This window comes from Patiria miniata, unplaced genomic scaffold (genome assembly GCF_015706575.1).
Source record: "Patiria miniata isolate m_02_andy unplaced genomic scaffold, ASM1570657v1 HiC_scaffold_2, whole genome shotgun sequence".
NCBI classification, from domain to species: domain Eukaryota; kingdom Metazoa; phylum Echinodermata; class Asteroidea; order Valvatida; family Asterinidae; genus Patiria; species Patiria miniata.
Window position 1 is genome coordinate 18,952,539 of NW_024037058.1, and position 27,023 is coordinate 18,979,561.

At 41.5% G+C, this 27,023-nt stretch overlaps 1 protein-coding gene across 1 annotated transcript; it reads left to right on the plus strand.

Moving 5' to 3' along the window:
* Window positions 1–1,004: 1,004 nt before the first annotated feature.
* LOC119726781 (inter-alpha-trypsin inhibitor heavy chain H3-like) lies at window positions 1,005–14,386 on the plus strand. Its single transcript, XM_038198630.1, has 14 exons — window positions 1,005–1,132; window positions 1,373–1,530; window positions 3,376–3,465; window positions 4,507–4,682; window positions 5,272–5,382; window positions 5,503–5,641; window positions 6,481–6,765; window positions 7,001–7,286; window positions 7,818–8,368; window positions 9,179–9,449; window positions 11,209–11,304; window positions 12,435–12,575; window positions 13,145–13,525; window positions 14,048–14,386. Exons 2-14 carry the CDS (start codon window positions 1,381–1,383, stop codon window positions 14,266–14,268), a joined length of 2,898 nt encoding a protein of 965 aa, XP_038054558.1. The 5' UTR covers window positions 1,005–1,132; window positions 1,373–1,380; the 3' UTR covers window positions 14,269–14,386.
* Window positions 14,387–27,023: the final 12,637 nt, after the last annotated feature.

The window sequence follows — 27,023 nt, forward strand, 5'->3', positions numbered from 1 at the left end:
TTTTATTATTTCTTAAAAATATGTAATCAGTGAAAAAAAAGACCCTTTCATTTTTTAAAAGGGAATAAATAGGTCGACGACCAATAAACAATGATGCATAGAACATTAAACAAGGTGCCAAGTCCGAATTATTTGTGCAGTAGCGGATGTACGGGGGTAGACGGTCGTAACCCCTTTGGCCACAAAATAGGAAAATCATGCAGAAAATGTACCACATGCCTTCTACTCCCCTCCCTCTTGACAGCTAGGCCCCACCCCTTATATTTGAGCCGAAGCTGGATTCGCCCTGATAAGGTACGAAAATGACCTCTTGAACTCTTTAAAGGGTTCATGAAATGAATATTTCTTAGGAACATAGGCCTACTTTCACGGTGCCACTTTCTACTCCTCTTTAAATGTATGAATACTATTTGACATCCCTTTTTGGTTAATTTTTTTTTTAGTGAAAATTACTTTTCTTTAAGACAACTGAGGGTGCTGTTGCTGTGATGTCATTTCAGGAAGATTTTGTTCAGTAGGGATTTTTCTGTTCAAATTGTGAACCCAAAAATGTGCTCATTGAAAACACTTGTGAGAAAGATTGCTCATTGGCTTACTGCCATCTATACACGTACTGACGCATCACCAAAGAAAAGAACATTCTCACAGCAAAACATCGAAAATACGGCAGGTCGACGACCGTTAGTTATTTATTCATTTCCAACATCGTTTTTTATGAGAGAAAAAAATGACACTGGAATGATGGAAAACGAGACGACGACCGCTCAATCCGGAATTTGGCAACGTGAATGAAAAAGAAACAACAAAAGTGTATCAAGCTACGCCATATCCGGGTTTCGTCGCAAACCAACTATCTCGATCCTTGTTGACTCAGAGAGAAGGTTTCAAGAAATAGGGTCAAGGTAGTATACAGTAATGACATTGAGTAGCACTGGTATATGGGTCGGTTTATAGAAAATTAAACTTTGGTTGACTATAAAAGTTATCGCGATCTACTGTTTAAGCCACATTCGTCCACATTCTTGCAATAAAGTTGGACCTTGAACAACGAGCGGAAAACAGCAATCACCGACGTCCACTGAATCAACAGCTAATATAATTGTTCTCGTTCTGATTTGGTGTTATAGATAAGGTGAGTTGTTTACTTTAATGCTGAAGATAATTGTTTTCGTAAACAAGACAGAAGGCGGACAATGCATTACTAAAGGCCTATTCAACTTCGGACTTTACAATCGGCCCAATTGCCACACATACTAATGACACTGCCAGTGCTACATTTATATAATTGCGTGTATATAGCATCACATGAATTGTAGTCTGCGACAACTGAAGTTTATCTTTCTTTCGTGAATCCCCGATTTCGGATTTCCAGTGTAAACCATGCATCGACTTAAAGATGTCTTGTCCCTGATCTGGTTCGTGTTGTGTATGGCGTGTATCTCCATTGACTTCAGTGAGGCTGACCCGTGGTACCAGACCGATATCGACACGCCAGCTTTCCTAGCCGTCGACGATCTCATGGTGTTTGAGGTGAGTCCAGGTTGTCATCGTAATTTGGAGGGGCACGCCCCCTTCTGCTCAGCGAGGCCGGTTCCCTTCACCCCCATCCCGCTCGATCGTGACCCCTGCTCAGAATTTGGGGCATGAGGCAATAAATGAGAATTTATTGCTAGAAACCTATATTGAGAGCCCCCTCTTTATGCAGAAAATGAGCCCCCACCAGTCCCCACCCCCTACAACTTGACCCCGGCTACGACACTGGTTTTAATATTTCATAAACACATTTATTTTGATGTAAACCAAGCTAGTACTACAAACGAACGGTTTTATTAAACATAACATTAATTAACAGAGCTAGCTAAGCCTAATTAGGCTTAGCTAGCTCTAAAGGTCAAACTCCAAGTGGGCTTAAAAAGGCATATTAATTCATTGTCATGTGCGAGATACTGAGACGATTAGAGTCATATGTTTGAGGCTTTCAAACATCTGTTTTTGCTGGTGTAGAGAGCTAGCTGTAGTTGTGCCTTTCTTATTGACTACTCACTCTCACTTGTGATTAAGGCAGTGCCATCGTAAATGATAACCCTGTTACGTCAATCAATTTAGATTGTGTTATCCGAATTTGTTTTTGCTATAATTGTAAACTGTTAAATGGGATGGTGCCGAGACTCAATTTGTTTCGAATTGTGGCTTAAAACATTAGGGTACAGTTAATCAAAAATTTTAAACTATTCACCAGAGCAGACTGATATTAATTTGTAATTAACTTCATTTGATTGCTTTCATTTCAATTTGCAAGCTCCAAAAATGACGATTTTTACTTTGCTATCAATCTAACATGGCCGACTCGCGAATAATTAGGCATTTGAGCTAAATCCGGCTCATTTTATAGACAGATGCATGAAAAGACTTCCAGTGAATTAGAGCGACCCTTGGAATCAATGAAATCGTGTAATTAGCCCTGTGGGACATGCTTTACTTATTCTGCCTATTATCTAACTTATTTACGAAACGTTTATTTTTCGTATCGCCTTTCCTCGCATTTACTGATAAAAACTTTGATTGCAGTTTTTTACGCGCTTTAATGAGGTCAATTATAAGTCATTTCCGTATGTAGTATATTTTTGCTCCTACCAGAACTTCGTCCCGATGTGCCACTGTGCTTGAGTTGAGTAACTGAATGAAAATATCTATAAAATAAAATTTTGGTTTTTAGACATTGTTCTTTGCAAAAGTACACTACGCTCAGTGCGCTGAGCGGTGTTAATGTTCCGCATTTCTTCGAAAGAGAACCGTTCGCTGAACTAGCTACGCAGTATAGTACGACGTACATGCAGACCTTGAACCTTGCACCTACGACCCACTTTAAGTGCGTGTGGTGGGGGCCAATGTACGAGAACAAGGTCAATGTGAAGTTCGCTCGAAAAAAATCACGCTGGTTGGCACAAGTGAAGTCACGTTCGGCACAACCACCAATTTCACGGAAAAGAAAAGAAGAGTCACCGTACGTGGTCCGTGGAATCATGCGGATGTGGCTTGTATTCAGTCTTGTTCCTCCGTCTCAAGTGTTTTAAGGGATTCGAACACAAGTATATTTTGAACATCAATGCAATCAAAAGTACGTTTGTTTGAGTTGGATATTAAGATGTAAAAACATTCTCTGATCCAGTGTGGATTTCGCACAATTGTAATTTTAGAGGACTGAAGTATATATTTTCTGCAATTTATCTCAATTGCTTGAAGCAACATCAACATAAAACACTATTAAAACAAGTGGAAACTCTTCTGAAACATACGGTGAAAATTTGTAGAGTTTGTTCAGTCATGTAGATTTAATGGTATATAGGGATTATTTTTTAATTTGATGTAACTTAGCGTGAAGAGAGAGCAGCTATCGGCGGGAGCGGGAGCGGCATGGCTTCCTCTGGGGATGGCTTCCCATGGGAAAGGGAGGATGAAGTAAATGTAAGTCAACGCACAGTCCCCCATCTTCATTTACTTATTTATTTTTTTAAAAATATGATTCGCCATGCATTGTACAGGGATAAGTAAAAAAAAAAAAGAAAAGCGGAACCCAAACCCCCAAAATATATTTCATATTTAAACAATATGTAGCACCAAAAATAATAATGAATGGAAAACCCATTTCATAAACTACTTTTAGATGAAAACTGACTGTAATTGCTCAATCCGTTCAAAGAATATCCTCATTTCAAATGCAATGCCCCTAAAAACTTTTTTGGACGAAAGAGGTTTTAGGGTCATTGTGTTTAAATGGTGATATACTTTGAATATCTTTGGATTGAGCAATTTAAGTAATTTTTTTCATCTAAAAGTAGTTTATGAAATTGGCTTTCCAATCATTATTACTTTCGGTGCCAAATATTTGTTAAGTAACTATGAAATATATATTTTTTGAGGTTTGAGTCCCGCATTTTTTGACTCGCCCTGTATTTTAAAAAGGAAACATTGTTCTGAAGGTGATGTGCGTTTTTATTTGGATGATATCATTGAGGGCGCTTGGGCGCTTTATAGATCTACTGGCGGGAAACTGAAATGGCGATTGTAGCTTTGGTACATTATGAACAAAACAAAGCGAACATGGGTTGTTGAGCAAACCATGTTGAAAAAGCGAATGAGGGGCGAATGAGGGCTGTACAGACGCAATTAGGCTACTTACTTCAATCTAAAAACTGAAGTTGTAGAATGATATTTTAAATGATAGAAACATGTAAATATACTCCATACATTTCATAGGATTCACATGACATTGTTTGTCGTTGCAGCTGCCCAATTAATAAGGCCCATTGCCAAGATATCTTTGTCGCTAAATGGACCAACATTACATCTTCCTATCATATTCCTATTTTGGACTCATGATCTTCCTTTTTTTGAACTCGTTAAACTTTAATCTTGTTGATGTACGAGAACAAATTTGCTTTGAACTTTGAATCCAGTGCTCAAAGATAAAAACCGCCACCAATCAGACATGTTATTTTCAAACAGGTCGTTGAAACTCCTGACCCCGTCCGAATACGCAGTCTCCGTGTGACGTCATCGGTGACGGCTCGCTATGCCAAGACGGTGGTCACCAGTCACATGGTCAATCCGACCAATCAGAGTCTGGAGGCCACTTTCAAAATGGAGCTGCCCGGAGAGGCGTTCATATCCGGCTTTCTGATGTAAGTGCAGTGTAACCCCCCCCCCTGTTCGAATTTGCAGCGTTCACGGCTTAGCTTCTTTGCACATGCGCTTCGTGAGGTTGTCGTATGAAGTGGTGAAGTGGAGGTTAAACTGTTCGCTCAATAAGCGGGTTGCTGATTAATTTAATACGAGAAATACGTGATAATTAGAACGAGGAATTAATACTGCTTTCTATTTTCAAAATGTAAGTATTTTTCAGGGCGGGTATGTGTTGTGCACATACCTCTTCATCTAAATTATTGGGGAACACCTATCGACGGGGTTTTCCGAAACCTCGGCTGGGTTGCGGCTAAGGCTTTAAGAAATTTAGTTCCCTGACTTAATTATAGGGATTCCGACTCGTGTGGCTCGATGGTTGGCTTCAGGAGTATCACATTCCATATAACGAGGTCACAGTTAAGATTATGTTCGTTTTGTTTCTTCAACGAGGGCCTCCAAATGTTTTTTTAGGTCCTATGGAGCCGACTCGGAGACGACGCCGGGGCCTCGAAAATCAGGATCCATCCAGCTCATGCTTCTTTTGGGTGAAAATGTAAATTTTTCACTGTTTTATGTGCCTTTCCGCAGAGAGACTGAAGGCAAGGTTTATTACTCGATAGTTGACGAGAAAGAGAAAGCTCAGAGGACGTACGATGCTGCAAAGGAACAAGGACAGACAGCTGGCCAAGTCAAACAAACGTGAGTTTCAGACACATTATTTGAACCCAACTAAGAATTTTAATCGAGATATAGGATCGTGTAATGAACTAGATAACGACGCCATTGTCATTTCTCGGCTCACCTTTTCCCCGTACTCAGGTCGGAGAAGAAGAATCTCTTTGCCATATCCATCAATGTAGCGGCGGAGAGTGAGTTGTCATTCAATATGACATATGAAGAACTTCTGAAGCGTAAAGACGGCCATTTTCAGAACGCAGTCGCCATTTCACCCGGACAGGTTGGTATAATTATAAGAGTTCGATCAAAGATTTTTGGTCATCTCGTGGTTGATTCGTGATGTACACTGTGCCTGCGCATTTAATGAAAGTCAAACACTGATAATGGCGAAATTCAGATAACCTTTATAATGGGCCTGTCAATCAAACAGTGCACCTTAACCAATCAGATCATGACTTTTGATCAGGTGACCTCGGGAGTCGGAAACAAAGTTGGCAAAATTAAAGGTAAATGCACAACATTTGCGTTTGCTGAAATTTTTAGAAATGGATCGATTTGGGGTTTAGTATTTTATGGCAAATTTTGTTACACTGACTTTCTATAGATGCTGGAAAAACATAATGTTCTTGTAGTCTGGTTCCCTGACCCTACTTCAGACAAAATTGAGCAATTTATAGACGTCGGGGAATTGTCAGGTCAGGGAACCAGACTAGCTACTTGCACCCGTTCCCGGGTGTGTAACATAAACAAATGTGGACTAACTAAATTTGGTGAATTGGGGGCAGTATTTGAAAGGAAAACAATCCAACGATGGTCGGCCGACCATCGTTGGAAATCGTTACAAAAAAATCCACTTTTCTTGAAAGTGATGAGAGCACACCAGGTGCTTTGATTTCACAGGATGTTTGAGACTATTGTTAACTTACACTTAAAGTCAAGTAAGGTATTTCATAATGAATTGGTAGTTTTGGTTTTTGATGTTTGCAGATGTTCTATATCACCTTTAAGTAGGTCTCAATGAGAAATGTACCAAAGGTGGGCGGAGCTCATTGCGAAATTCAGAACGGTATTCTATTGCAGCACAGCGCTCTACATTTTTTTTACTCGTTGTGTAAACAGATTATAGACCATCTGCTGGTGGTTGTCCACATCACCGAGCCACAAGGCCTGGAGGAAAACAAACTGGATTACTTTGTGGAGCGCCCTCAGCTGTCGGACAGAAGTAGGAACGAGGAGGTTTTACGCCCTCTGTGGGCAGAGACCAAGCATCTTCACGGCTCGAAAGCCACAGTGCAGTTCCATCCCAAACGGGAAGAGCAAGAGGCACTTTCTGCATCCGGGAACCTGGGCAAGTTTGTGGTGCAGTATGACGTCATCCACGAGCAAAATGCTGGTAATATCGAGGTACGTGTTGGGTACCCAGGAAGGGAACCCGAGAGAATGTGTGAGATGTTATGGAGGGCGAGATTTTGCGAGAATGTGCAAGAGTGTACGAGAGATTACCGCACCAAACCGTACTTGAATAGGTATAACAATATGCATAACAAGACTACCAGTGGGCCTAAATACCTATTCGGATCACACATTGTGTGCGCTCTCGAACCTGCTTTACCAAGCCTTCTCTTTTTTTTCTCTGTAGATTGTCAACGGCTATTTCGTGCACCACTTTTCTCCTGCGGGATTCAGACCCACCCAGAAGAACGTGGTCTTTGTCCTGGACACCAGCGGATCGATGTCTGGAACGAAGATGCGGCAAACCAAAGAGGCGATGGACACCATTCTCACAGACCTGCGGGAAAAGGACGCCTTTGGTATCGTGACTTTTGAGACCGTGACGCAGAGTTGGAGACCTAGCCTCCTCCCTGCGAGCCGGGAGAATGTAGCTGCCGCTAAAGAATACACAGGCGGATTGAGTGCTGGGGGAGGTTGGTTTTTTGACTACACAATGTTACTGTGTTGAAGTTAATTGTTAAAAGCCTAACAATGGAAATTTAGCTAGTATCACTATTTTGATAGGAGACTATAACAGTTCATTCGGAGTCAGGGTCTCGCCTTGTCTATAGAATATCTCCTTGCACAGCATGGGTATATAGTATGCGAGCAGGCTCGATGATTATGCAAAACAAGACTGCGTCTTGACCTCGAGATTCTGACTATTTAGCGGGCGCCTTCTATCAGGTCTTCGGTATTAAGCCTGTTGTTGTATTATAAAAACATGGCAGCCAATCAACAGCTTAGTCCACATTTTCTGATCGAAATGACGTCACAATTTCTAAAGTCGACTCTGATGGGTTGGCGCACGGGATAAAACTTCCATGATAACATTTCAAGCAAAAAACTATATTTTTCTAAGCTCCTTCGAAATTTACTATTCGGGAAAACTCTGTCAGTACTCTGTCAGAATCTTTTTTGGAGAACAACCTTTTACATAAACCTATCTTAAATTTGTTCCCTAGGTACGAACCTGCACCAAGGACTAGTCGACGCCATTGGCATGTTAGAGGAAGCGGAAGCCAACGAGCTGTCAACCTTTGGAACCTTCTACCTGATCATCATGCTGACGGATGGTGCTCCCACGGCCGGAGAACTGACCAGGCCAGACGAGATCAAGTCGGACATCCGGCGCCGACTGGAGAGCCGATACTCCCTCTTCTGCCTGGGGTTCGGTCGCGGCGCCGACTACCCGTTCCTGGAACAGCTTTCCCTTCAGAACAAAGGCCTGGCCCGGAAAATATACGAAGACTCAGACGCCGGGCTGCAGCTGGTTGGCTTCTTTGACGAAGTGGCCACTCCGTTATTGGTCAACGTCCACATCAAGTACTCTCCGGACATGATGGTGACCAACAGCATCTCGACGACCCTGTTCCCGACTTATTTCGAGGGGACGGAGCTGGTTGTGGCCGGCCAGTTGGATACGAACAAGACCCTACCGGATAGTATGTTTTGCGTGGTGACTGCCGAGACACAAGACACAGAAATCAAGCTGGAGATGACAGTCAACGTCAAGGTACAGTTTTATTGATTTTTTTATTCATTTAAATTCTTTCTTTAATAAAACCAAGGAGTCTTCAAAGTTTACATGCACTGTAGCTCGACAACTGAAGATTTCGTTTAGTTGAAGACGATGAAGAAATATTCAGTGTACGGCGAGACAGGAGGAAAATTCTAACGATATTCAAGGAAAAACTGTAAAGAAATCGGATGGGGAATGAAAACTAAATCCTGGTAACAGACATGGAAAGTGAGCAAGTATCAGTGCGGCAACCTGAATCTCCCATAAACTCCAGAGTAAATTATCTCATGCTCTTGGGAGCTAATTAATGTTTGTATAATATGGACGGGTTTGACCAATCCTGCTTCTCAAGGAGTTCTGTCATTTGACATCTCAACCATCCCGTTAAAAATCTCGTTTCTTCGAGCAGGATAGGCCTAGCCTGCAGCATATTATAAGTGATGCCATTTGGTACAAGGGGTTAATTGACAGTACGTGTCCTATATAGCTGGCACCCATTCTGTCATGTGCAGTTGTTGAGGTATTAAAACTGTCCAGCTTGGGGACACACTTATTGTTGTCCGCCGTATACGGACATACTCCTGGTGAGTCAAAGAGTCAATGAGAGTAATGCTTTTGTTGGACCCTAAGGGTCAGGGCAAGAACTGTCCAATAATTGAGTCAATAACTGACTGAATAACGGACTGACTGACCGACTGACTGGCTCATTTAATATTAAACTAGTATCCTACATTTAAAATTAAACTCATATTCTAAACTGAAAGTGTTGGGTCCAAATAAACTGTTATCGCTTTTGTCCAACAGGAGGAGAGTGACGTTATTTTCGATCCACAGGCAGTTGACGACTTTGCCCAGCGCCTGTGGGCCTTCCTGACCATCAAGGAACTCCTGCGCAAGCGCATTGCGGCCGAATTGAGAGCCGAGAAGCAGGACCTGACGCAGAGGGCGCTAGAGCTGTCCCTCAAGTACCATTTCGTGACCCCACTGACCTCTCTCGTGGTGGTCAAACCGGACGATGACCCCGTGGTTGATGCCGTGGAACCATCCGAAGACGATATCGCACCAGAAGGAGGAAGTAATGATGCAATTAACAATTGTTGACTGCTGTGATGTGGTATATGACGTTCGCCTCGTGTGCTATTATCCCCGAGGGTGTTCAAAACGCCATATATACCACATCACAGCAGTCAACAATTGTTTTGTTATACCTCTGTCTTGGATTGTTTGGATTTTGAAATAAAAATCACGAAAACAGACAGCAGTAAACACAACAATCATGACAATCGAACGATGCGTGTTGCGTGCTCGAAACAGCTGATCGTCGGCCAGTTCGCTGCTCCCACTCATGCGTGAAAACATTGTGAAAATAGCGTGGGTACCAACGATACAAGTACTTGAGCGCCGTACATACAAAGTCATAGCACACTGCCTGTGGGATATCACGTACGTAATATCCAACAAGGAGTGTGCCATGACTTTTTATAAACTGAACACGTGATCGTTCTAGGCCAATGAAAATTCAGCATTCGGGACAGAGATATAACAATAAAAACTACTTAAGGCAATAAAACAATAAATGTATAAATTACAAAGATACGCAATTACTTTGTTAAAAACAATTGTACAACAAATAAGGGAGGAAGCAAACAATCAGTTTTCCCCATTTGGCATGTCAGGATGCCAATCTAAACTTACTGGTGCGTTCGAGCATGTTATACTCTAGCTACTCCCTAGTGCGGGAAAACGTTCGCTCGTACCCCCGCCCTGCAAGCAGGGCGCTGAGATACGCTGATTAGGGATGGCATTTAGGTATTAATTTATCATGATCTATGTATAAAGCATCTGTCTGCAGCCGCAGCTAGCCAATGCGCGCAAATGCTATCCGAAAATTTCTCATTGAAATGCACACATTCCATACCGGATGTTATTTCTTTTTCATTGCGGACCATGTGGACAAATTCTGAGCGTCGCGTAATATGCAATTGACCCTTCGTGAATTCGAAACGGAGCCTGAGCAAGTGACGGGAATTGCAAATTTACAACACGGATAAGTTTTACAGATTTTCCTATATTGTTACGTTTTTCAATGAAAAAAAAACACCCCACATTGGAATAAAAGAGTGATGACCCATTCTTAACAGCCATTGCAAACCTTGCAGGGTCGTGGCTGTGATGACTTGCATGTCACTAGGTCACCAAAATGTATCCAATCAGAGGGTGAATTCGTCAGCGTATACCCTGTTTGCAGGGCGGGGGTACGAGCGAAGGGAAAACGCTGCGTGCGCATTACTCTCGGTGCAAGAGTATACTCGGCGGGTCGTACTCCTGCCGTTCGTCCGCTCAGGAGTATAGACTCGTGTTAACACAAGTAGCACGCTCTAACGCACCCTTTATGAGATGGTGAGAAGACATATGGGTCATCTGGTGCCTCTGAAAATCTTTCAAATATCTAACGATGTTATTGATTGGAAAATGTCTGGTCGAAATCTCTGATGCCATCACCATTTACAATCAGACAGAGACGATGACAGTAAACGTCTGAATAAGGAGGGGAAAAGACCTGTCTTTAAATAGGACGTCCGGTACATGCATGGGGACGATAGGATTGTCAAAAACCAAAACATATACCTTAGCAGGGGTTGTCGTCTGTTATTTTATAATCGCAAAACGTTTGCTCGTCTATATACAAGCGATACAAAACCATTCCCTATAACTCTAGTAAAGGTCTGATTTATCGGATTGTTTTTTTTTTCGTATGCGCAAAGATCGATTTTTCCAAACAATTTCCAAAAGTTGGAAAAACCAGTCAGTTTCCCCCTTGATTTACTATTCAGGTGCTCCCGGCGCTAGTTCGCGTGGCGGAGGATCCCCCGCATCCGCTGGTCCCGTTAGTCCCGCCGGCTCTGGTGGCCCCACCGCATTCGATCTTCGTAAGTACACCATTAATTAATTTCTATCGGTTTTCCCGACCAATTTCACCAAGTTTTCATTCAATTTAACGCCTGGCTCATTCAATTTAGATTGAAATTGAAAGGTCACGCAGATCGACATTCAACAATCAAAAAGAATCTTTCAGTTTTACAATCCGAGCATTCTATCGCCTTTTTGCTTCACTCGTCCCTGTAAAAGATGCATTTCATTTAAAAGTATCGCGTTCTTCATTCAATTTCGTCTGAATCAGTAGTAAGGGGTTGATCGGGCATTCCTTTTCACTAATGGGCAAACATATTTCACATTTTGTCAAGCATGTTTTAAGACTTCCTGCATGAAATCATACACGATGTCTTCAATCCGTAAATGCACACCTCTCTTTCTTATTTAAAGGGTCTGTGTAATGAATTTTTCTCATGAATACATTTCGTGCAACTTTTTCCTACTCTGAAATGTATGAAAATTATTTTGACATCCTTTTTGGTTTGTCTTATGTACTAAAAGTGTTGAGGGATGTAAGAAAATAACAAATAAGGAAAGAAATGCGGCTTGCATTATCTGTATGTCTAGACATATCAGACGTTATACAGATAAGACTTGCTCCGTAAAAAAAACGGGTGATACTCAGACTACTGCTTTGTACAATAGCTTGCAAAACGATCTGGGGTACACGCTACCCTGTGGAGACATGCGTAGGGAACAAAAGATTGTATATGTCTCCACAGGGCAATTTCTATTGGTGAATACGTCTCCACAAGGTTATCACGTTTTACTCAAAAACTAGGAATTTTCAAGGTGTGTTGATCCGTCGCAAACTGAAGTATTTTATGTAAGGGTTATTAAGTCCGAATTTCAGCCCAGGAAAATAATTAATTCTGGTGATAGGAGCATTTTGAAACTACACTTTCAAACTCTAAAATTGTAGTATACGAGAACAAAGAAATGACTCCACAAGGATACAAATTCCAGTATGCGTGCTTTTGCCATGGAAGGAGGCCTCCGTGACTGTGACAATGCGCTCGGAATAGTCTATAGCTAATAGGTTGTACAAGTAGGCCCACATTTTTCGAATGACGAAGAAGTGTTAAACTAATACCATTTACCGTCTGATGTTTAAATTCTCCTGCAGCAACCGGCAACCAACCGGGCACGTATGTGGACGCCGACCCGCACTTCATGGTCCATTCCCCGCGTGGTAATGTGACAGTGTGCTTCAACATCATGGGCAAACCCGGTGATGTCTTCAGCTTGATAAAAGATCCAGTATTTGGTAAGTTTTGACCAGGGAGTAAAAAGGAATGCCGGAGGGTGATGCAGTGACTTAATTTTTTCTAGGTACAGACAGGGTTGGGCAGCAAAGGAGAGATGAATTGACCGAAGCTAAAGTAGTGGAGGTCGAGATTTTGAAGGGAAAAAGGGTCACGCTCGCTTCCGTCACAGAATCAATCCCACAATGCAATACCGAAACTGGCACCATTAGTCGACTAGTGATTGATTCGTGACGGAACTTACTCCTGCGCGCGTAGAGCAACGGGCAAATGCCTCTAGTCAATCGGACGATGGTCAAAACGTCATCACAGAACTTACTGATACTGGCTCCCTGCTGTGCATTATGATGCGCGCGGCCACTGGTAACCAGCGATGCAACCATGCCCAGTGGTACGGTTCTATAGATTGTTTTTGAAAGTGAAAATTTACTATTGGATTTCACCCTTTACCGACGTGATCTTTTAGCACCGTGTACTCACTAAAATCTAAGTGCTCAGAAAAACAATTCACAAGCTTCAACAAAACTTCACCCTATAAAATTGACTTTTCTCCTTGTACCCAACTTTCAAGGAATCTCCGTCGATGGTCATGTAGAGAACTTTCACCGTCATGACGACCAGTCGGCGAGCACTAGCGAGCCTCCCCCGACCATCTTCGACCGTCTGGTGGTGACTACTGGCGGCGGACGACAGGTCCTGATCACCGCTACCAGCGTGAGTCTTGGACCAGAACTTTCCATGACGTGGGACACCGACTGGGAGGCTGAGTTGGGTGCTGGGGCGAGTGTTGCCGTACGGAACGGCCAGTACCTTGTGTTCCGGCCAAAGACCGGCGTGGAACTGCTTATCATGCGACACGACGTGGCGCGACACCGTGTGGACAAAGTGGATTTCTTTGGTGTGTACGTGATAGACGGCGAGGGGTTTTCTCACAAAGTGCACGGTATCCTTGGTAAGTAATAGATGAGATTTAAAAAAGGGCCATTGGCGGGCAGTGGCTTAAATAGGGAGGGCTACCTGGGGTGCATACATTTTTAGGGCCTTTTTTATGAGGAGCGCTCAGCTCAATAGGTTTTAAAAAGTGAAAGTAATAGACCTGAGACCTAATGACGTCATGGCTTTGCTTACATATGCGCTTTCCTATGGGAGCGAAGTCGGGACGCCAGACAAAGTAGGGACCGTAAGCGCACATGTAAACAAAGAGTGACGTCATTAGGTCTCAGGCCTTTCATGTTTCCTTTAGTTCTGAGTGGGGGCACAAGGGGGAGGGGGATTGGGGAAACTGAGCAGAATGCAGTATCCCCAGGCCAATTGTAAAACGATCGTTTATATATTGTCTTATTGATGGAGGGTCAACCAAACATTGTAATTTAAAAAGTGGTGTCAGCATACCACATAAAAAAAAAAAAAAATCAATATCACGTGTAAGAAAGAAAAACAATTTATACCTACGTAAACGCTTACATTCCAATAGGCCAGTTCCAACGCAGGAAAATCCACCTGGAGCGAAAGTTGGCAACAGTTGACGGCATTCAGGTCAAAGGTCACATCTGGGTGAGAGGTCGACGTATCGAGGTCATCCAATCAGAGAAGAGAGATCGTCTGACGCAAACTGTGGAGCCGTGCTGGTATGCCGACAATAACGCTGAGGGCGTCATTGACGGGACGTACACGGACTACTTAGTTGGGGGCTAAGCAATGTTTGCCGGTCAAAACTTACAAACATTGAAAAACAAATGAACATTAGGCCAAAAAAAAAAAGTCTCCGGTTTCTGGTATGCGCGCGCGTCGCCGTAGCCATGCGCGTCGGTAAAATTAAAAAGTTTTTTTGTCAATGTAAGATGATGTCTCAAAATCGCCAAACTCACTGGTTTGACTGGAATCCTACTGCTGCACAATTTTAACGTGTTTTTAGATGGGGGTAACGAGCGAGTATACGCTGTATGTGGCCTCTGTTGGTTCCCATATATTTTGCACTAAAATTAGTCGGGCACCATATGCAGTCATCAGCCGACATTTGAAGAAAAAAAAAGTAAAAAAAAAAAACACCACTTAGTTTGGGGCAAGCTCCATACCAGAAACCGAAGACTTTTTTTGGCCTTAGCGACCTTAATAAGAAGCCATTTACTGAGGTGGAACCATTGGCGCGCGCAGGTGGTACGCACGCACTTTAAGTGCCCCTTCAATCAATAGAGTTGTCAATTAAGGTACGCGCGCGCCACAAATTAAGAACGCGCGCGACATGCGTGCATGTGAGAGTGGTACCACCTCAGTATTGGCATCGATTCGCAAAAACGTCAACTTTTCGTTTCTACAATCTGTTAAATAATAATGAATATTTTAATCGTCTTTTCTTAAGCGACCTAAGCATGCTAAGTAAGCTTATATACTCCAATACAAGGCCTGAACATAAGACCCAATATAATCTGTACAAAATATATCATTCTGGGTCCTGTCTGTAGACATCGGTGGGTGAAACCAGTCATCATATTGCAGCCCTAAGCTATTCAATAATCTCTAAAGGTTTAAATTGATGGCTACAGATTGCATCAGCATTCTGTTGTTAATAATCACGTGAGGAATGATGTTTTTAAAGTTGATTATTTTGATAATGTTCACCATAACAGCTGGCATAGGCGTATATACTATTTTGGGGGTGATGGGACTGATCCCAAACAACCATTGTCTTCGTTCTTCTTTCATTTTGTGTTCATGGGCGTCGCGAGGTGGGGGGGGGGGTTGGGCAAGGGGGGACGCTTGTCCGCCCCCCCCCCCCGAGAAAGAAAAAAAAGCAAGAAAAAAAAAGAGAAAAAAGAAAAGAAAAAAAAGAAAAGAAAAAGAGGCGCGAAGTCATAGTGGTGTAAATATAATGGGTTGGGGGCATATGTCCTGGCCCCCCTCTAAAATTGATAAGTACAAGAATTTTTTTGGGAAAAATAGGTTTTGCCACCCTCTAGAAAAATCCTGGCGACACCCATGTTTGTGTTCATTGTACTTTATGATTAGTTATTGTGTGTATGCTTTCCTTAAATTTGACTGTCTTTGGCCAAATGATAAACATGCTTAAACAGAGACATTTAAATATTGGAGTTTGTTTAATTAGTCAGATATTTCTAGAAAATAAGCTTGTTTAATGAGGCCTAGTGTATAGCCACGAACCATTTTTTCGTTAGCTCAGAGCAGAATTTTATTATGCCCACGCAAAAACAAAAAGCTATAAAACATTTATTTTTAGATAAGCATAATGTTCCATAAACTCCAAGGACGTTGGAGGCTCCGTCGAACTCCGCATTGAAGTCTATCGATACTGATTCTATTTTTGACTAGCCATAATTATGTGCAGCATTATGCAGAAATGTGCCTCAAAAATGAGATCATGTCTTCCATAATAGCCAATAGGCCTATGTATTTTGCCGAAGCAGCAATTTGTTCAAATAGAATAAACAGCGATGATACACTCGATTTTGTTTTGCTTTTCAAAATTTAGTTGATTTGCTGGCTTTTGAGAACAATAACTGCAAATTAATATTCATTCAGTAAAAGCAGGAAGAACAGGTCATTGAAAGCATTTTTTTCAGCAAAGAGTTGTAGACAATTCACCCTCTCATTTCCAAAATGAGGGTTCCCTCCGTGTTGCAAAAAGGCTGTCGCCCTGTGTGTCAGGAACATATTATATAGGGGGCAGAGAAGTACCCCGCCAGTATCCCTATACACTATATGCGGCTACACACCTATGTTCCGACACCCCTATGTTCCGACACCCCTATGTTCCGACACTCCTATGTGCCGACAACAACCCCAAAACCTAATTCTAACCGGAAGTAAAACAACACAATCTTTTATGCGGGTTGTTGGAACATAGGGATGTCGGAACATAGGGGAGGGGTGTTGGAACATAGGGGTGTCGGAACATAGGGGTGTCGGTACAGTTCCTAGATTACGTTCACTAACACATCCCAAGAATTCCTCAGATTCCGGGAGCACAATGACAAACGAACTGGGCTTTTCGTGGTTCCATATACGGACGGAACCTCGTAGGAACGTGGCTCTACAGATGATGTAAGCAAGCCGTTGGATTTATTTCGTGATCGGGCTGATCGAGTCCCCGACCACCCTTTCCTTTGATCTTGGTTCTTCTTTCTTTGTTATTGGTTGATACTGAGGAACAGCATAATCGTTAACAATTATGTTTTTTGTACGATTTATTCTTTGTTGATGGATCTACGGGATCACCAAGGCGCGGATCAAGGAGGGGGGGGGGGGTCAAACCCTTCAGTTCTGTCAATTTTTTCCATAGAAATTCATTAAAAGTAATGCGAAACACCCCCCCCCCCCGCTCTGACACCCAGATAATTATTCTGGTAATAATGTCCGCCTGTGCACAAAATACGGACAGAGCAAGCTTGGTTAGGGGAGATTTAGTGTTAATAATCGTCGGAATTGAACATCGCACCCATTGAAAGTATGGTACCAGCAGGTCAAAGGTCACATCCGGTGAGAGGTCGACGCATTGAAGACATCCAATCCGAGAACAGATATCGTCTGTCGCAAACTACGGAGCCATGGGGGACTGGGGAAGGCTCTACTACACAGGACACTAGGGTGCGCTGTTTTATGATACAAATATAAACTTGCGCGTTCTTAGTGCCGCAAAACGGTGCATTTAAGGCAGTTGTAGTTTTTGTTCTCATATTTGCGGAACTATTTATACATTTAGACTATCGGAAAGTTACAAGATTACCTGAACTTCGCCATTCCTCTATTTCTTACCACAACAAATCTGGGCCCAATTTCTTGGCTCTGCTAACCACAGAATTCCGCGCTTACGACCACAACTTTTGCGCTAACCGCGCTAGCAGAAAAATTATGCGCTTACCCGTAACGGGATATACGCATGCGCAGGAGCAAAAAATTCCTCGCTAACACGTGAAATACGCTTATCGTAAACACGGAATTTTCTTCTATAGTAAGCAGGTATTTTTCAGTAACGGTAAGCGGAGCCAAGAAATTGGGCCCTGAATCATGGTCAAAAGGTACGGTGGGTATGCCTCCCCTCCCGCGGTATTTACGACCGTTGTCTCCTCGAGCCATTCGTTCGTTAGCTCACAGCAGAATTGTATTATGCTCATGCAAAGACAAATACAAATATAGACCCTTTTTTTCATAGATAAACGTATGTTCTAGAAATTCCATCAAGGACGTTAGAGAGCCCGTCAGACTCAACACTCACTCTATTTTTGAGTAGCCATAATTATGTGCAGCACCAGAAATGCGCTTCAAAAGGTAAAGATCATGGCTTCCATCATAAACCTCTATTTTCCGACCTACAATATGTTCAATATAGGAAACGGCGAACAAACACTGGGTTTATTTTTCTATTCCTTTTCAGGATTTGGTTGACTGGCCGGCTTTTGAGAACAACTTATCAATGCAAATTAATGCTCATATAAGTAAAAACTAGAAGAATAGTTCTTTGTTTTGTGCTGGTTATTCTTTCCGTGTTATCTGTTTTTAAACAACCCATGAATGTGAAACTGTATGGAATATCAATCGTGATCCCAAAATGTACATACGAGTGTGACGTCATGACAACGTTATGTATCAAATTATAAATGACTTTAGTTCAAAACTTACGTACTAAATAGAGAATCAATTTTACACTTTGCAATCTGATGAACAATTTGTCGTGTACGTGAAGTCGCTAGGTCTAAATCAAATCATCAAATGAATTAGAACCACCAGGCCCCGGTCCCGCCCCTGACTCTAACACGTATTAAACGTAGGGTGCATGTACTACTACGACCCTTCGCAATATACACAAAAACACCAAAAAGCTGCTAACTGATAACATCATCAGACGAAGTTTTCCTCTTATATTTTAATCCAGCAAATCCAGAAAATAATATTTCGAACAGTTGCTTGACCTTTACATCCGGAGTAATATCAAAGTTTCTAAATGATCAGTCGTCAGACTGGAAGTTTTCCTCTCGTAGACTCGTACGTTCACCAGAAAATTAATGTGGTCTGTCACAAACCATTCTTTTGTTAGCTCAGAGAAAACATGTTTATTATGCCCGTGCACAGACAAAAACAAAGATAAAAACGTTTATTTTTAGATACGCATATGTTGCATCAACCCCAGAACGTTAGAGACCCCGTTAATTTGAATTCAATTAATTTTTTTTTATTGTGACTGAACAACCACAGAGCTGTTCCGAAAATGCTTTTGATTGTCTATTATGGACAGTAAACAATGGTGTAATGAATTATTCCTCCCAAAAAAAGAAAAAAAGAATGTCGCTTTTCCACCGTGCATTAACCTGTAAAATTAAAAAGATAAGAATTAAAGTTGTATTTTTGGGTAATACCAAAATTGACGGTTACATGAACTTGACATTGTAGATGCACATATTCAGTACAATATTATCAAGAGCGCAAAACATTTAGAAAATGTGTCATCGCATTTTTGAAGTAATGTACGAAAGAATTACCTTATTGAATATTCATGACGCAATAACAAGAAAACAATAAAAGTCATTATAACAGCGAAGGAAGTGAAGGTCACGTGACCTTAACATCGTAAAAAGAAAGTGGTCAGCGTCATTACATAATATTTGACATGTTGTGTACGCAAGAATTACTTCATTAGATATTCATGACGTCATTACAAGACATGTATGTTCGACATTATGACACCATTGTATTATAATAAGAAGTTTGAATGTTGACCTTAAATTTCAATCAGACAAGCTTAATTGTTTTAGGAGAAACGGTCAGTGGTGAAATGATTTTAGTTTAAATATCCTGTAACACCAGAAGTATACGGGTTCACGTGACTTTAAAAGATCAAAAGGCACACCTTGGACACAACTGTGCTGATTGTAGTAACAACAGTCAAAGGAATCTGTTGGACTATTCAGGTATACTTTAACAAGAGGCAAATTATATCGTTAATAATAAATGCGCTGATTTGTCAACTTGCGCAATGTTACCGAAAGATTGTACGACTACCGAGGTTGTACAGATCTCAGAAATCACTGGTATACTGCCTTCTTCGGCAGATGCAACGTTCCCCGTTGTCACATGAGGCCCCTTGGTAGTCATAGCAACCCATCAAGCTGCAGAATTAAAGTGCCTCGCTGTCACCCTGAGGGAATCGGACGAGAGAAAGCAAAGAAATGGACAGTTTTGACCATTGACACCTGCATCAATTCATCGAATGGAAAATACCTGAAATTATCGAAAGGCCTTTTCACGCTAGAGTCTCTCAACCCGGGTTAATTAACCCTGTGCGAACCCAGTGTGCTGCCCCGGATTGAGTTTTTGATTTTTTAACCCCGCGTTCAACCCCGCATCGTTTCACACAATTGTTTCGTGTAAGCCCAGCTTATGTTTTGTACCCTGACAAGAATTTCAACCCGGGTTGAACATCTCAACCCTGGTCTGGAGCATGCAGGGTTGAGTTCAACCCGGGGCGAAATCAATCAGGTTTGACGCTGGGTTGGCGCAGGGTTGACAATTTTCAAGTGTGAAACACTGCATGTGTTTAACCCTGCGTCCACTCCGAGAATTTTCTAGTGTGAAAACGCCTTGATAGTCGGGCAGCATCTGGCAAAAATCTGAGCCCGTGGGACTTTAGATGGAGCAAGAGAACCCTATAAGGAACATCTAAACACATGTTGACAGTCGTGGATTTCCACGACTGTCAACATGTGTTTTGATGTTCCTGTGATTTTCTGTGAATGACAGAAACCCCTTTTTTGCCCATTAATGTCCCGCTCCACAAAAAAAGGTATTAAGTCGAGCTGTGCATTATTGCGTGATGACCTGCTCAACATTGAGAGAGTGAAAAATTCGTCAAAATGTCATTTTCATTTTGTCATGACATCTTCATTACCTAAAGTTTCAGCGTTCATTCACAGAAAGGTTGCTTTCGATGATAAAGTGGGGGAAAGCTACAATTTTGAGTGCATCATGACCAAATCTACAACAGAGCCAGCTATTTCAAAGGAAATTTTGCACGTATCGTCACGTACGAAAAAAAAAATTATGATTCAAATGTCGCGATGCCTGTACGATATGGATTATGTCAGCCGAGTTTTTCGCTAAAAAACCCCCTGTATCTGTGGTTGTAAAGGCACGAAAGGGGTACGTACATTTAATACAAATCTTTGCTAATTGACACAACGTCCAAACGTTGTGTTTGAAAGGATTGATTCTTCAAAATCACAACTTTTAACATTTTAAAGATGGCGTCGGCAGGTAAAACGGATAAACTGCAGCCCTAATTATAATGTACCGTATTTCGGTATATTTAAATTACACAATTCCAGGGGTTACGATCGCGCAAGGCATGATGGGAAACAACATGGCGTTGCAAGATCGTACCCACGGGGCACGAGGTTGATACAACTATTGTGTATCTTAACCATAACTTGATCTGAAACCAAAGATCGCATACAGGGAAAGATAGGACAAGTGCGCTGAAAAGAGGGATACCGGAAGTACTTGCTTAGAGGTCATTATGGGGAAGGGCGCCTCGCACGGCAGTTAGGTAAAAAACAGACTTCCTCCATGCACTCAACGTAGCTGTGCAAAGCCGCTAAACTATTTTTTGCTTTGGTAAAATCATGCAGATGTAGGCCTGTAACACTTTACAGCAGTTTATTTTCTGAATAATAGCACTAATGCTTATTAATTTTATGCGTTTCACGGAGAAATGCCTAAAATTGCCGATTTTATGGTGACAGTTTATACAGCTCATGAGCGTACTGTACAGGAACATGTGTTATGTACATGATTCAGAGAAAGGGGTGCAATATGATCAATTTCCCCCTAATCTTTCCATGCAGTATGCATCATGTGGATTATTGACCAAGGAGGTTATGTTTTCATCGGCGTTGTTTGGTTTGCAGGTAAGTTGGTTGGTTGGTTGGTTTGTCTGTTAACAAGATAACTCATAAAGTTAGAGACGGATTTTAGGAATCTCTTTTTTAGGGGTGGTCCTTGGTACAAGTACAGATCGAGTCGATTTTGGAAGTGATCTGTACCTAGCTATCTGGGTCTGGATCCAAGATTCGTTTAAAGCATTCTTCACCATTTATGCGAGTATATCTTTAGGTATACTGACAATATGGCGGGGAATTGTTTAGCCTTGGCGGAGGTTTGCGCTCTCTGAGTGCTTTCTATTTGTTTATGGCTCAACAAGATTTTTTGAAAAGTCAAGTTTTCTACAAGTTAAGATCATCAAAATCGTCTAACAGCTGCAAAAGCAAGGTTTTAAACTAAATTCCAACATTGACCTCTGACCTCTGACTAAAGGTGATCCAGTTAATTGACTGGGGCCTGCCGACTTATGATTTGTGATTGCTGATTGATTTCCAATCGATTACCGGTAACTTACGATGACTGATGATTGTTAATGATTTATGATCTAAGATTGATTATTAATGATGTACTATCGAACACTGATCACTGATGATGTAGATCGATAATTGGTATCGATAATGTTGGCGTCATTTTCGATCGACGATGTATCAATGATAATTGAAGCAGAGAGACACGGATGGATGGTTCATCAGTGGAATGATTGTCAGAAGAGGAGTTGTAGTGAGACAGAAAGAGAAAAAGACATATAGGAATCTGTGCTCATTTTTGAGTCGCCTTAACGAGGTTTTGGGAGACACTAACCACTCCTAAATTCTGTAAGACGTATGACCGTAGACCCGTATGTTTTTGGAATTGCACTCATTTCCCAAATAATTATTCGCCTGAATTTCATAAAACTTGGAAACAAGATTCATTGAGTGGCAAAGATATCGTGGGATATATTTCAGGTCAAAGGTCATAGATCAAAGGTCAACTGTGGTCAATAATGATGAAATTCACAGTTTGTGGGGCATGTTTACAACATTGTAGGCCTACATGCTTTCATAGATGTTCATAAAAACTTAGATGCAGCGACCCTTGGATGCATGGGAAGTCACAATTATTCATCGGATTACTGAGGTCAAAGGTCATGTGGGGTTTATTAGAGGACTTTGTTCAAATATGCTTCAAATGTTATCTTTGCCTACAGAGTTTGATGGTTGGAGGTCTCTAGGTCGAAATTGCAGGTCAAAGGTCATCAGGGGTCATTAAAGGTCGTTATTTGAAAATGCACAAACATTCACTATTTTTAAGAACACAAAACATGTAGGGATCGACCGTAGAAAAAGGTGACACATGCGATTCGCGGATCATGTGTTTTATATGGGACAGCTATATTTATTCAGCTAACTATTCTTACCTCAACTCCACCGTTATCAATGGGTGGCGGGCCGGCGAACAGTCTGAGCAGATAGTCTGGCACCTGCAAAAGCAAGGTTTAAACTAAATTCCAACGTTGACCTCTGACCTCTGACTAAAGGCGATCCAGTTAATTGACTGGGGCCTGCCGACTTATGATTTGTGATTGCTGATTGATTTCCAATCGATTACCGGTAACTTACGATGACTGATGATTGTTAATGATTAATGATCTAAGATTGATTATTAATGATGTACTATCAAACACTGATCACTGATGATGTAGATCGATAATTGGTATCGATAATGTTGGCGTCATTTTCGATCGACGATGTATCAATGATAATTGAAGCAGAGAGACACGGATGGATGGTTCATCAGTGGAATGATTGTCAGAAGAGGAGTTGTAGTGAGACAGAAAGAGAAAAAGACATATAGGAATCTGTGCTCATTTTTGAGTCGCCTTAACGAGGTTTTTGGAGACACTAACCACTCCTAAATTCTGTAAGACGTATGACCGTAGACCCGTATGTTTTTGGAATTGCACTCATTTCCCAAATAATTATTCGCCTGAATTTCATAAAACTTGGAAACAAGATTCATTGAGTAGCAATGATAACGTGGGATATATTTCAGGTCAAAGGTCATAGATCAAAGGTCAACTGTGGTTAATAATGATGAAATTCACAGTTTGTGGGGCATGTTTACAACATTGTAGGCCTACATGCTTTCATAGATGTTCATGAAAACTTAGACGCAGCGACCCTTGGATGCAAGGGAAGTCACAATTATTCATCGGATTACTAAGGTCAAAGGTCATGTGGGGTTTATTAGAGGACTTTGTTCAAATATGCTTCAAATGTTATCTTTGCCTACAGAGTTTGATGGTTGGAGGTCTCTAGGTCGAAATTGCAGGTCAAAGGTCATCAGGGGTCATTTGAGGTCGTTATTTAAAAATGCACAAAATTTCACTATTTTTAAGAACACAAAACATATAGGGATCGACCGTAGAAAAAGGCGACACATGCGATTCGCGGATCATGTGTTTTATATGGGACAGCTATATTTATTCAGCTAACTATTCTTACCTCAATTCCACCGTAATCAATGAGTTGCGGGCCGGACCTTTCGGGCATTTCGGGGGCCTCCGGCAGGTCGTCCTTTTCCGCCAAGGAGCAGACGAAACAGATTCCCGTCAAAACAAAGAGGGCAAATCCCAGCGAAGCTACTGACAATCGGGACATCTTGTATGAAAACACTACAACGGCTGATACGTCCTTATACTGTAGAAAAAAAAATTAAAACAAAATCAACCAAGTTTTGTTGCTGAAACGGCGATGCTATATGGACTTACACCTCTTGGAATTATAGGTAAGCGCGGACATCCGGGAGCTTCTTAAATTGCCTTGTCTAGTTGCCAGACTCATTTACTTAAAACGCAATGGTGCTTGAATATAGAGTGTTGAATGGTAACTCATTGCAACAGGTAAGAACTAGTCAGGCATATTGGTGCAGAATATGATAAAATTGCTAATTTGATGATAAAAGCATGAAAGTTGGTACACAGTAAGAACATGCCCTAGAAAAACGTTTGTAGCTACTGGTACAGGACCTTCGCAGATTTGCACTTTGAAAAAATATACGTAGAATAACAAGCAATTTTCAAAATGTTCAAAATGGCTGCCATTGCATGTTATTCTACCTATATTTTCTCAAAGGACCTATAGCCAAATATCTTTCTCATGACATTCTCTGACTGTGTGCCAAATTCAATGCTTTTATCGTCAAACAAGGGCGGATCCAGAACACATATTTTTCTGGCGGGGGCCAAAACAATTTTTTTGGGTCCCAAAAATTACGGCGTGGGGTTCGATGCTCTGTGGTGCGCTCTGAGGCAATTTCTGACCACTTTAACCAATTTTTTTTTGAGGAAAGGATGGTGGTGTACACAATGTGCCTGCCTTCATTGCGACGTCACTCAAAATAAAATAGAATTGGAGCTCTTTTTTTGAGGGTGGGGGGGGGGGGGAGGCATGGCCCCCGTTGCCCCCCCCGCCTGGATCCGCCCTTGTCGTCAAATGAACAATTTCATCACCAATCTGCCGGACTTAACTGGTGTACAAATGAATAGATGTTTGCACCGGGTGACCGGCTGATGTAGTCCCGACCACACCTATAACGAAACGCTCGTTTAACAGATACTTTTGTGTCAAGAGCAAAAGAGAAAGATTCGGTGTTACCGAATTTGTAACACTCTTTGTTGCAATACTGTAGATTTGTCTCAGTCTCTTCATTGTATCCACTTATTTTTACCAGCATGACTGGATGCATTTTTAATTTATTCTTTTGCTTCAAATTTGCTGGAAATTTGGAAAGAAAAAGTTTTTGATTTTAATACGTTAACCGACCACGAAAATTTGTCTGGTAATATTCTATTATCCGTGGCTGATTCTCACTTTTTAAAATTTTACTAAATATCAAAAATAACAAAATTTGATCAACTTGAAATTTCAAATTTGACTCATTATCCAGTCAATTCTTCAATTATCAAAGTGAGTGTTGCTGATAAAAGATAAAAGCAGCATTGATCACCGCACATCAGCCTACAAATTACTGCAGAACGTAACGCAACCAGAAAGGCAAGACGGAAGGTGTAAACAGGCAGAGAAACGAGGCACACATGAAAACTTGTCCTCAATCCATAAGAAAACAGCACAGGATCATTAACACTGCGTGCCAACGGTACTCACGGGGGTGTTAATACATGTATAAATATTGAACATCAGGATTGCTCGCATGGGCATCACGGGGGGGGGGGGGGGGGGGGGGCAAGGGGGCGCTTGCCAAAAAAAAAGAGAGGAAAAAAAGGCGCCAAGACATATTGTTGTTAATTAAATGGGGGGGGGGGCAAATGTCCCTGTTTACCCTCGAAAAAATGATAAATCGGGAAAATGCTGGAAATTATAGGGATTTTGGGGAAAAAAAGTGCTTTGCCCCCCCCCTTCAAAAATCCAGGCGACGCCCATGATTGCTCATTATATTTGTTACCTAGTTTGAAAAAATCGAGGTTTCCATATTCCTGTACCACCTGCGGATGATATTTATGGCACAGTGAAAGAACATTATTCAAAGCAGAATCCCAGGCACGAGTTGCCTAGGAATAAGACACTTTATGAAAGAAGCAAACCAAACAGTGATTTATATCTTCCATGTATTACTAGTAAATATGTCGTCATGACACCTTTTTTTAGCCCTGCTTTCATGAAAATCGTCTTCATACATTTCAAAATACTGGGCACCAGACATGGGCGTCGCGAGGGGGGGGGGGGGGGGGGCAAGGAGGGCGCTTGCCCCTCCCCCCCCGAAAAAGCAACCCCCCAAAAAGTAGAAAAAAATAGAAAAAAAAAGGAAAAAGAGGTATGAAGTCATATTTGCTATAATAGTTTAATACACATTTAACAAAATGGGCGTCTGCAGGTGGTATCAACGGGGGTGGGGTGGGCAAATCCCCCCCCCCGCTCACCTTCGAAAAAAAGAGATAAACTGAGAATTTGCTAGTGCAAGTACAAGGATTTTGAAGAATTTGTAGAATTAAAGCCGACTGAGTTTAAAGTTTAGGCAGAGCAAACTAGTGGTGGATGATCAAAGGTAACGAAAACAGTGACTTTCACTCGTTAAAGACACATAGGATCATTTGCTTTTCATGCATTTGTTTTGTTTCCAATATTAACACCATTTAAGAAATTCAAAGAAGAATGTTCAAAACCTAACCAGTTGAAATTTAGTCAGTGGATTATAACACTTTATGAGAAAACAGCTAAAAACCATGCACAACCTTTTAATTACGGAACACAATTTAATCTACATGTATATAAAATAAGTCTTTATTTCCAAAAAAACAGTCAATAGACTGATCGTTGGAAATCCCCTAGAAGACAGAAAAACAATTTCACGGGTTGATTAGTCCAGTACGATTTTTAAGTAAGCTTTTGACTTTCGGGATAAATGCAAATGATCCTATGTGCCTTTAAACCCAGACCGATTTAAATATCATAATTTGAGGGTGTTTCCCCTTCTCATCTTTGAATGAGATAACCGGAACGATTTGAACTTACCAAAATTTGAAGTTCTGTTCTTCCTTTGCTCACAGTTGGTAGAAATTA